The 11,630-nt window shown below is 40.2% G+C and overlaps 2 protein-coding genes across 2 annotated transcripts; both read left to right on the forward strand.

Moving 5' to 3' along the window:
* The first annotated feature begins 197 nt into the window (after positions 1 to 197).
* psmd10 (proteasome 26S subunit, non-ATPase 10) lies at positions 198 to 3,562 on the forward strand. Its single transcript, XM_086139103.1, has 5 exons — positions 198 to 404; positions 492 to 590; positions 1,564 to 1,710; positions 2,884 to 3,050; positions 3,200 to 3,562. The coding sequence occupies exons 1-5, from the start codon at positions 291 to 293 to the stop codon at positions 3,351 to 3,353; spliced, it is 681 nt and encodes a 226-aa protein (XP_085995229.1). The 5' UTR covers positions 198 to 290; the 3' UTR covers positions 3,354 to 3,562.
* Positions 3,563 to 4,737: 1,175 nt separating this feature from the next.
* xiap (X-linked inhibitor of apoptosis) lies at positions 4,738 to 11,563 on the forward strand. The gene is made up of 7 exons (XM_086139115.1): positions 4,738 to 4,866; positions 7,999 to 8,271; positions 8,413 to 8,971; positions 9,145 to 9,244; positions 9,328 to 9,406; positions 10,008 to 10,047; positions 10,893 to 11,563. The coding sequence occupies exons 2-7, from the start codon at positions 8,032 to 8,034 to the stop codon at positions 11,084 to 11,086; spliced, it is 1,212 nt and encodes a 403-aa protein (XP_085995241.1). The 5' UTR covers positions 4,738 to 4,866; positions 7,999 to 8,031; the 3' UTR covers positions 11,087 to 11,563.
* Positions 11,564 to 11,630: the final 67 nt, after the last annotated feature.

Here is an 11,630-nt window from a genome sequence, read left to right on the forward strand (position 1 = left end):
TACATGCAATATGGTTGTCCACTTTAATTGTTACAGAATTTTTCATCTATTTGTTTATTACTTATATTCATATTTATTTGTATATCCATCAAAAATATACAGTATTTCAGTGGCACAGATTGTAGAGGTCTCGCGTTGAGTTTTATTGTGACTGGTTCGCTGGTTTTATGCGGAAGTAGAAGTCATAATTTCCTGAGTCATTCCCCGTGTTTCAAATCCACCAAAGTGTGCACTTGTATGCATTCTGTTTTTCAGAATACATTTTGGTGCTTGTTTAAGTATATATTAGAATGGAGGGGTCTGTATCAAACGTTGACGTGTGTAATTTAGCATATTTGGGTCAGTTTGAGAAACTAAAAGAGTGCATTTTATCAGATAAAACCCTTGCCTGCAAAACGGACCAGGTAAGAACGCACGACCCAGCAAGTTGTTTTGTTTACGCGATGACAGCACAGCTAAACCATTCATTTTGCACATTTCTCTGATTTCAGGATCACAGAACTGCCCTTCACTGGGCTTGTTCGGCTGGCCATACCAACATTGTTTCTTTTCTACTTGACCTGGGAGTTGAAGTGAACCTGCAAGATGATGTATGGATTAAAACACAGAACAGTACATTTAGAACGAAGAACCACTCTTCCAGCCTTTCAACTGTTTTGCCACTAAAATAATGACAATAGATGGCAGCACACGTTCTGGTCAAACACAATCTCGAGTTTCACCAACAAACACGCTTACAATACAAAGAATAACAATATCGAGTGGCAGAGGTTATTTCGAGCACCGATCATTTTAGGCTGAGTGCATATTAGGTAAATTTCAGTATATGCAGGGTTTCCCATAAATCTCCATACATAGGAAAAATAAACATTTCTTGACACGAGCCATACGACTGCTTGCCGAACCACCCATCAGGATGATTTCAATTCGTTGCTCTTTATTCAAATGCATTCTCTGGGTTATCTGAAATATAAAGAAATAAATGTTAGAACCATGTATATATGGAATGTATTTTTTCTCCTGTGTATGGAGACTTATGGGACACCCTTTAGTTCCTCTTTTTACTTACAAAGTAAAAACAATGTAGTAAGTATATATAAATATATTGATTATTGGCTGGAGACCACTCGAGTTTGTGCTCCACCATTCCCCCAGCTGTGCCCCGAATGAGGACTGGTGGTACTGTATAAAAAAGTGGATGGATATACAGTACAGTATACTTAAGAAAGTGATCCAAAAGCATCACTGCGGTTATGATGCATATATATATATGTTTGTTTCACATTGAATAACTGCTCTGTATTCTATGCATATAAATGCATTTTAATTTTAAGAATTTATTTTTCATTGATATGCTCGAAAACAAACATGAATCTTGCGGTGTGCTGATTGCAGTCACCACTGTGGGGTGTAAATCTGAAATTATTTTAATTTCAGTTATTGACCTTCATTTAATGTGCAACAGAGGTACTTAAATAGAGGGAAAAAGCAAGGGAAATTATTGCTTGTTGAATCGGGGAACTCAAAATGAGAGCCGTTATTAATGTAATGTGTTATTTCCAGGCTGCATGGACCCCTCTTCACATTGCATCGTCTGCAGGTAGAGAAGACATTGTCAGAGCACTAATATCTAAAGGGGCTCAGCTCAACTCTGTAAATCAAAATGGATGCACTCCTCTACATTATGCTGCCTCCAAGGACAAATATGAGGTAACTTTCTAATAGAAATGACTATTCTCCATCTCTATATTTTTTTGTTTGGTGTAGCCGAGACCCAGCCTAGTCATTTGGGTCCACTGTAGTGGACATTTAATGTAAGTATACAATTTTTTTAATCATTTGAGCTAACCTACTAAGTTCTGGTGTGCTCATGAGAAGACATCCTGGATGAAACCTCATCAGTTTGGGTGTGAGCAAAGGAACTTTGCTTCCTAACTAAGACAAAATGAAGACTGCAGCAACACATAAATGTCAGAAAAAGAGATACATATTTTTAAGAAATTTCTTTTTTGAGCAATGCCAATCACTAACGAAGACAGGCTGTAAATGCTTAAGTCAAAATATTTTTATACAATTTTAAATTGTGAGTTGTTGATTTAGCTCCAAGAAGGCAGAAAAATCCATCCATCCATCCATTTGCAACACCTCTTATCTTGAAAAGGGCCGAGGGGGTTGCTGGATTTTGTCCCAGCCGACAACTTGAATGTCTCCGGTTGGTCTAAAATGCTGCTGTTCGCCTCCTAACTGGAGCTTGTAAGAGGGAGCACATCACCCCAATAGTGGCTTCTCTTCACAGGCTCCCAGTACATTTTGGAATCCATTTTAACATACTTCTATTTGTAATCAAATCTTTAAATGTCCTTTCTCCAGCTAACCTCTCTGAGCTCCTCCACCGCTACGCACCTGCCCAGTGCCTCAGGTCTTCAGACCAGATGCTACTGGAGGTGCCGAGGACTAAGTGGAGCCTCAGAGGGAATTGACCCATTTTATGTGGCCCTTTCGGGCAAATCATGCATGCCGACTTTATGTTTCTTGCATATTATCTTCACTTTGAACAATGCCGAGAGATGAGATATTGTAAGCATTTTTTGTTACCAATCTCTGTTTTAAAATAAACTGAAAATAGTTGAAGAACTAACTATTTACTGGCTTCTGAGTTCAAAACTAGTTATCCATCAATTTGTTCTGGATATGTGATAATTAATACAAGGCAATCATACATTTATATGGGTTAACAGACATATCAACTCTCCTGTAACTATGACGTTACCCACGGCAAAAATGAGTTTGACACCGCCGCTTTAAAAGAACATATAATGTGAACTAAGTAGAAAAACAAAGAGAAGTAGGCTTCTTTCAATGTCGGGCTTCTCTTTCCCATAGATTGCACTGCTATTGCTTGAAAATGGAGCAGACCCAAATGCCACAGACAAACTTGATTCCACTCCACTGCATAGAGCGTCCGCCAAGGGCAACTATCGCCTGATCCAGCTGCTTCTCAAACAGAGTGCCTCGACCAACATCCAAGACTCGCAGGGCAACACAGCACTGTATGTATGGAGCAATGGTTTGAAACCACTGTACCATAATAACATGATTTAAATTATTTGATACTTAGAGCGAACAATGTGGAAGTGTGAAATGACTAAAAGGCATATTTATATTTGCAATTATTTTGCTTGCAATTTTGTTGAACCAGCCACCTGGCGTGTGACGAGGAGCGTGTTGAAGCAGCAAAGTTGTTGGTTGAACATGGAGCCAGCATTTACATTGAAAACAAGGAGGAGAAAACGCCTCTACAGATGGCCAAGGGGAGCCTGGGCAATGTACTTCGTCGAATTGTGGAAGGATGATGCATTTCCAACCCTAAAGGTGCACGTTCAGCTGTAAACCACACCATTTTGACCTGGTCACTAAACTGGGGATAAGTGGAAACGCATCAGCAGAACAGATGTTGACATATTTGACCAAAAACACTGAAATGCACTGCCCAAAACTGCAGCCCACCTTCTGTGAAGTTTGAATTGTTGCAACTTGCTTAATAAAATCAGTGTTAAGCTTGTTTTTAATGTGTGGGTTTTCATTTGGATGTACTGTTGCACATCCATTGCCATCTTGTTGGGTAGAGCAATAGTTAAGGTACAACTTGATTTGCATTTACTCCTATCGACTATTTGAAAATTATAATCATAAGTAGGGTTCTTTTTAGGAATCTGTAATGCTTTACTTTGAGTCTTTATTGTTCTTATGTCTTTTTTATTTTTTTTATTTTTTATCTTTTGCTGAGAACTTTTGAAGACCGGTACCTGTGTTACTTCTCTGCTAGCTAGCCCAGGGCTGGCATTGGCAAATTTACATCACCGCATCACTCGGTTTTGTGTGTTGGTGTGGGTCCACATAACAGAGACAATTGAGAAAATGAGAACTGTTTATTAATCTAAGCAGCAGAGCACCTCTTATTCAGCCTGTGACTCACACCATAAACTGAGGACATGCCTTTGTTCAGGAATGCATTGTGATGACAGGTAAGAGTTGAGCACGGAATGTTTTCAACACATTTAGGGGACACACCCACAGTATCTGAGAGCTAAGTGGAGGGTTTTATTTTACACGCTTTGGGAGTCTCATTTGATATATTTTGTTGATTTATTTATTTTCATTCATTCAAGTTTGCCAGGCTTGTTAACAAAACTGTTCTCTGTGGTTTGTAAATTTGTAAGACACTTTACCATAGCTGTAGAGGAACATTAAAAATCATAGAGAGGTGCTGAATTTAGTTGCTGAGCAGAAACGTTGCTAATTCCGCACCGGGTCTGAATTCTTTCAGTTCCCTGTGGCCCCTCCAGCACTCTCAGGCAATTTCAATGTTCACTCTTATGTTTCAGAATCAAAGTGGGGCCGGGGAGGTATGATCCCCCTCCCTCCCACACACACAAATGTATGTCAGTGAATTTTATTGCAGTTGAGTAAATACATCCGCTTGTACCAGTTATTCTTGACACCTGTATGTATTCTGCATTTAAAGTTCGTCGTGTGAGACTGATTATTTGTTGTTGCAACCACTAATTTGGTTTCTACCATCGGGGACGAAAAGAGTTTCAAAAACATGCAAACGATATGTGCGTTTGTTAAATCGTCTCAAGACTGCGTTTGCTTGCTTGAATGATAATTTCCTTTCATGATTCATAATTCATTTCTTGAGGGGTCACGTGGGATGCGCAGTACGTGTTGCGCACCAGTCAACCTTTGATCAACTACTTCCTGAAAAGGTCGCGTCATACGATACACCTCTTTTATGCCACTCCTGGGAAAGATTTACAGTGAAATTGTAGGTGGATTAAAGCCCGACGAACTGGACAGATAAAGGTAAAACTTGAACTCTGACAAACAAAAAATAAACTAAACACATGTAGAATAGCCCGCATAGTGGGACTAGCTACATGTTTACAGCTAGCACGAATGCAAAATGACACTACGCTGTTCCATGACTGCTCCATACAGTCCGAACAGTACTGTACGCTTGCCTTTGACATCTTTTTTTCAATTTTAACCACCGAGCGAATGCTGTGTTTGTATCGTTGGTGAGGAGCAGCAGTTCATTCCTCACCACACCATGAGAGAGCATGACGACTAGCTCACTAAAAGCCGCGTGAGTCGTTTCAGAGGTTGTGGTTGGAATTATTTGTTTGTTGGGGGAGTTGACGGCCACCGCAGCAAATGACTGATTTAACGGCATAACACTCGCCTTGTATTTGGAATAAAGCAAATGAATGTCAACGTAACCCATGTTCGTGTTTTCGCACAGTTGCAGTTGGCGATTAAGTTCGACGTTTAGAATGTGGGGTTCAAAAAGCACAGGCTGTCAATTGATTATCGGCAGTTAGATGTAAACGTTTTCATCCATCTATCAATCAATCGAACAAACAAGCTTCCAAGACTTTAAACATTGAGATTAAAGTTTTGCGTTGAGATTATTGTTTGGCACACAGCAACAACGTTTTTTAACTCCTTTATAGTCGCATGATAAAATACTACATCATGCATTGCAGTTGTGCATCACTCTAAACTCTAGCAGCAATCAACCATAATCCACAATCAATGCTTTTCTAGTATGTTCTGCTTGCATATGAAACTGTAAGTTGAATGTTATTGGTTGTGTTGACAGGGTTTGTGTTGCTGGGTGGCAAAGTGATACACCCTGTTCTGTAGACATTGCCTCTCACGACCGTGCCCATCCCACACACGTTTTCATGTCCCAACACCGCATGGAGTACATGCCAGATGATAAACCTGAGGTCTAAAATGTATTATTTTGAAATATTTTGATAATTTTTTTCTAATCAGTATAATCTAGTTTTGAACGATTAATCTTTAATTTGATATCAAGTTCAAGTCAATTTTATTGTCAAATGTGTTCTATGTGCAACATACAGCACAGATGAAATTTCTTTTCTTGCAACCACAGGAGAGGAGCCGCAGCAGGTGCCCACGCCGCCATCAACAGAACAGTTAACATAAAATAACAAAATAATACATCAAAACACAAGAGAGACAGACAGGCGTGCAAGCCTAACCACTTCTTCTGCATACACTTTGTTGTTTGAAGCAGTTATAGATGAAAGAGGAGAGAATCAAAGTGTCCTTTCACCAGTGGATCAAAGACATCATTCTGAAAATGTGCACACGTCTGCTACAAGCTAAGTTTGAAAGCAAAGAAGAAGCTGTAGCGTCCATTGACGAAAAAGAGATTGGCTCACATCTCCTGTTTCATGTAAATCCGCTTCAATTCCAAGCGGCGACTCCCAGTTCCACATACACGTCTGTGCTCTGCGCTGATGCTCCTTTTTTCTCATCGTCGGTTCCACAAGCCATCCATCCATCCAGTCGCACACTGACCAACAGCACCGACATTTCCGCTGAACAAAATTCCATCCATCCAGTCGCACACTGTCCAACAGCACCGACATTTTTGCTTAACAAAACGGGCTGTGAAAAACGCTGCCCATTCCAGGCGCAAAAACACAAGTGCCCGGGGTTGTCCAGCACCGACAGTCAAATGGCGCCGACATTCCTCCCAATCAAAAACATATATTAGTAAATTGTACCATGTTTTGTAAAAACAAATAAATCAATGTAATAATGTCAACTGTCAAACGGTTAGTATGACCTGACAGTAGGGCTACCGCATACAGTAATTTTGCTCGTCGACTCATCACCAACAGTAGTCGCGATTAGTCGACAAATCAGATCATATGTAAACCTTGCATTTCGCACCAACAAGCAGTTTAAGCAGTTGCGCTCTTGGAGTAACCATCATTAGCTTATGGCTTGAATTCTTTCAGGTATGTACAAATGAATAATAAAGGTGACAGTATATTCAACTTTGATGAAACTGTGACATTGCACCATTTTGCGCTGTCACGTTTAGTGTTTGCACTGTTGGCCAAAAGAATCCTCGAGTGCAAGCTAAGCTGTTTGTAAATGGACTTTGAAATTTGTTGTGTTACAACTCTGCAAATAAATACGACAGCTTGTTGATGTTAGCAGGTGAACAGCGTTCATCTGGCTAGAATCCAAAATGTTGCTGTGTCAGGGTTTGGAACTAATTCCCTTTATGCCGCCGCTCAAATTCTTGCAACTGTACAACTACAGCCGTCTGAAAATATAGCTTTAAGTGTGTGTTTTGAAGGAGGAGTGGGGGGTTCACCTCACACAGCCGTGAGCAAATTGACTGACAGGAGAGGGAGCAAAGCAGTGCGACTGAAGTTGGTTAGAACCTGTTCTACGTACTCTTATGAATGAGGCCACTAGTAAGTTGGCGAGATCACTGTTCAGGTTTTAGAGGTGTCATAGAATAAAAATATATTAGCATCATCTTTCTGTTTGCCTGATATTTGCTCATGCAAAAAGCAAATTTTCTCCGGATTTTGGGCAAAGCAGCCGAATTTCTTAAAACTTCCCTACACTGTGTTCGACTGCTAATCACCTGAGAACAGAAAAGGGTCGAATCTAACTATTTTCCTGGTAACATAATAGACAATAATTTTTTAAAAGTAAATATATTCTTTGATTTGGTAGATTCAATGTAAAATTAATCAGAGCACAATATTCTTGTGGGTCTTGAGAAATCAGCCAAAATGCTCCAAAAGTTACGCTGGCACTAGGGTTGCCATCATTTTAAATGGCTGGAATGAGTTAAGTAACCTTTAGAAGTGTAAATTGCACCTGGCATGCCGTCTCCCTTCCAAGTAACATGTTCTTGATGACACTTCACACATTTGAAAAATGGCAGTAAAGAGGAAAAGTAATATCATCGTTAACCCGTTTTGTTTGTTTTCTCAATACCATCGTCTAATTACAGGAAAGTTTGCTTACTCGCGGTCCACGAAGAGCTATTGCCACTGGAAGTACGCTGGCCACCTTAGTGACAATGTGTAGATGGCTGTGAGTCGTACAGCAAACGTCTGACTGTTTTCTCATCTTTTTTTCCCCTTCTAGTCTGAGACAGCAATTTCCTTGCCGGCTGCAATCATGTCAGACCTCAAAGAAGATGGCAGACTCGAGAGCGATAATATGGTTGACTTCTCCCTAATGAACAACCGTCTCCACTCGTTCAACGGCTCCAGTCTGGTTGAGCAGGTGCCCGCAGAGCGACTGGCCCGGGCCGGATTCTACTACACCGGTCACGCCGATCGCGTCCGCTGTTTCAGCTGTGAAATGACGGTTGAAAACTGGTGCAGGGGAGACACACCTGTAGAGAGGCATAAGGAGGTAAGTCTGGATGAGATGGAAATGGGATACACACACACACACACACACACACACACACACACACACACACACACACACACACACACACACACACACACCTACCTTCTTATCCGCTTCCAACATATTTGATCTGAATTTTAGGTTTCCCCACTGTGCAAGTTCCTCAGCTGCACCCATCGTGCCGATTTCCACCACAGTTCACAGTTGACAGGCTCTAGATACAATGAAGAAGCTGAAGATATGGAATATCGTTTGAGAACAGGCGAGGTGGTTGACGAGTCCACCTACCCAATGATCCCTCACATGAGGCGGGAGGAGGCCAGACGTCAGACCTTCTCGTCTTGGCCATCTACTGTTCCTGTGACAGCCAGAGATCTGGCACAAGCTGGCCTTTACTACCTGGGCCAGGGTGACCGGGTTCAGTGTTTTTGCTGTGGTGGCATCCTAGGGGGCTGGGAAGCAGGGGACACGGCCTGGGGTGAACATGGCAAACATTTTCCCCACTGCTTCTTCATCCTCGGCCATGATGTGGGCAACTGCCCATCCGAGGGGGGTACGGGAGTGGAGAATCGTAGGAGTCTACCTCAAGTAAACGCTCACGTGCCTATGGGGAGCTTCGAAGAGAGGCTACGTAGCTTTACAGGAGTTCAGCACCCTGTAGATCATGCTCGACTTGCAAGGGCTGGCTTCTACAGGACAGGTAGGCACCCCACTTAGATCAGTAATTATTATCATTTGTAAATTGCATGTACAGTGGAACCTCCTAAATTGAACATAATCCATTATGTAATGCTAGTTGACTCCCATGTTGTTTCTTGTTCTGAAATTACGCCATCTGAATATATTTTTTTAAATGTTTGTGTGCGTGCGTAGGGACAGGAGACATGGTGATGTGTTTTCGTTGTGGTGGAGGACTAAAGGGCTGGCAGCCTGATGAAGACCCATGGGAAGAGCATGCCAAAAGTTATCCTGGGTAACAACAAAAATTTCAACAAGCATTTCACCTAATGTTGGTGTTCAAACTTAACTTTTATGACATTCCAAACTCTCCATTAGATGCAGCTTCTTGTTAGCAGAAAAAGGACAAGAATTTATCAACACCATCCAGCTACAAGATCCTCAACAAAACAAAGCTGTAAGACTACATTACATTTATTTGCCACTCAAATTTTAAATCTCAATTGATTATGCCAAGTTGCAAATGTATCACTTTTGTTGACAAATATGCCTCATAAATGACAGAAAAAAAATCTTCTCAAATTTGTATGACATTTAAGAATGTTTTTTATAGGGAAACAAGTACAGTTAAATATATCCTGTACATATTTTCAAGAAGATGACAGTTTGTCTTTGAATTGATTATTTCTATTTATTTGTCTATTCTATTAAATGTGAATCAGTATGAGGTCTTTGTCCCTGAATCAGGGGTATAACAGTTTTGGATTTTTGCATTTTCGTTCATTTTTGTTTCATTTTGACTTTTTATTTTTATTTTTGGCTAGTTTCCAATTCTCAAACGACTGAACTTGCTCCTTCTGTACGGACATAGAGCAATACCGAAATATATACAGGTACATTTTCTGTACCTGAAATGGACAGCAACAATTTTTGTCAATTTAATCTGGTTATTAAGTTTGGGAAAATGGTGTACTGGAAGATTGAATACTGTATGTCTGTGCAGGATATTGTCAGGAGTATTCCCCCCATTTTCTAACTACGCACATGTTTGTTTTCAGACCTCAAGTCATCAAAATGGATTCACAGCGTACAAAAATGGTAAATACATTTATAGACTAGGTTTCATCCATCCATCCATTTTCTGTACCACTTTTCAGTTCGGGTCATGGGAAGCCAGATCTTATTCCATCTGATTTTGGGTGAAATGCAGACTACTGCCTGGCTGGACCTAACACTAGTTAATCATGGGACCCATATAAAGACAAAGAATCAGACACACTCACATTTACAATGTCACTGAGTGGGAAATGAACCCACACTGGCACAACAGAAGTCAGGCAGGTATAGCACTACACCATCAGTGACTTCGAATGGATTTTGTTCTTTCCCTTGCTTGTTTTACATTGACAGAAACTGGCAGAAGGTATAAGGGATGAAAATGGCAAAGTAAATCCTTGATATGATTTCACCTTGGTGCCGCTGTGCTGTACAGTAAATGTGCATTAATCTATATATTGGAACATTCGGTCAACTTGTAGAAACATTATTTGAATAGGACAATGTGCAAGTGAACCAGATATTTTTTTCCCTATCAAAATCAAAGTAACATCAAAAAAATAAGTCACAAAATAAAATGCTTTCAAGAGGGTTGTAAAATGGGGGTGGAAAGTTGGCTAAAATTGTTGATCCTTGGTATTTTGTCCAAAGTATGTCATAGATGTGTTATGGCACATGAGATTAGTTTTTATTGAAAAAAAGGTTGTCTCCTTTAATCCTGTGAGAGAAAACAACATTGTGATGTTATTTTGCCCCTCAGCTTGTAAGATGTATGCACATAACACTAAAAAACAAACAAAGTGTCAGAAGATGGGCAATCATGTATGTTGTTGTGTGCACTCATGTTCTGATAATGAGTAAGAGTGTTCTTTTCTTTGGCCTTTCAGATGAGGACCCATTGGAAACGCTACGGAAACTGCAGAGGGAAAAACAGTGCAAAGTGTGTATGGACAGAGATACTTGCGTCGTCTTCATCCCGTGCGGTCATCTGGCCACCTGTGAGGAATGTTCACAGACGCTTATTAAGTGCCCAATTTGTTGTGGGGCCATTACACAGAAGGTCAAGACGTACATCGCTTAAGAAAAATAGACTTTTACCAAACAGACCTTCTGTGCTGCTGTCTCATAATGCCTGACTTTGTATTTTAATATTAAGTGTAGATAATCTGTAATATTGCAAAGGACTGTTTGACCACAAGAGTGGCTATTGTAAGGTTACGCAAGAGTATATCATAAAAGCGTTTTTAATAGGTGAATAGTTAGTACATAAACACTGAATGATTTCTTTCCATTCCAGATGTGCCTTGACTTAATTTGCTTTTTATTTGATGTGTTTGGAATAGCTCCAAATTACTAGTAGTGGGAAATACTGTATTTGATTTCATGCTCGTTTAACTTTGCTTTTGTTTATAATACCGTGACATTTTGAAGAAGTCACTTAAATGGCTATTTGTGTTGAAATAAATGATCAATAATGTAAGTAATGGATCCACAAAAACTCCCCATATCGCTCATGTGAAAACAGCTTCACCAATAAAATTTACTATTTGGTCATAAATCATGTTGCAATGCATATTTATACGGAAGCACAGCAAATGACTACCAAGTTAAAACAAGCATATATT

The sequence above is a fragment of the Hippocampus guttulatus genome, chromosome 2 (assembly GCF_054856545.1).
Source record: "Hippocampus guttulatus isolate MCC_2025c chromosome 2, RoL_Hgut_1.0, whole genome shotgun sequence".
NCBI lineage: Eukaryota > Metazoa > Chordata > Actinopteri > Syngnathiformes > Syngnathidae > Hippocampus > Hippocampus guttulatus.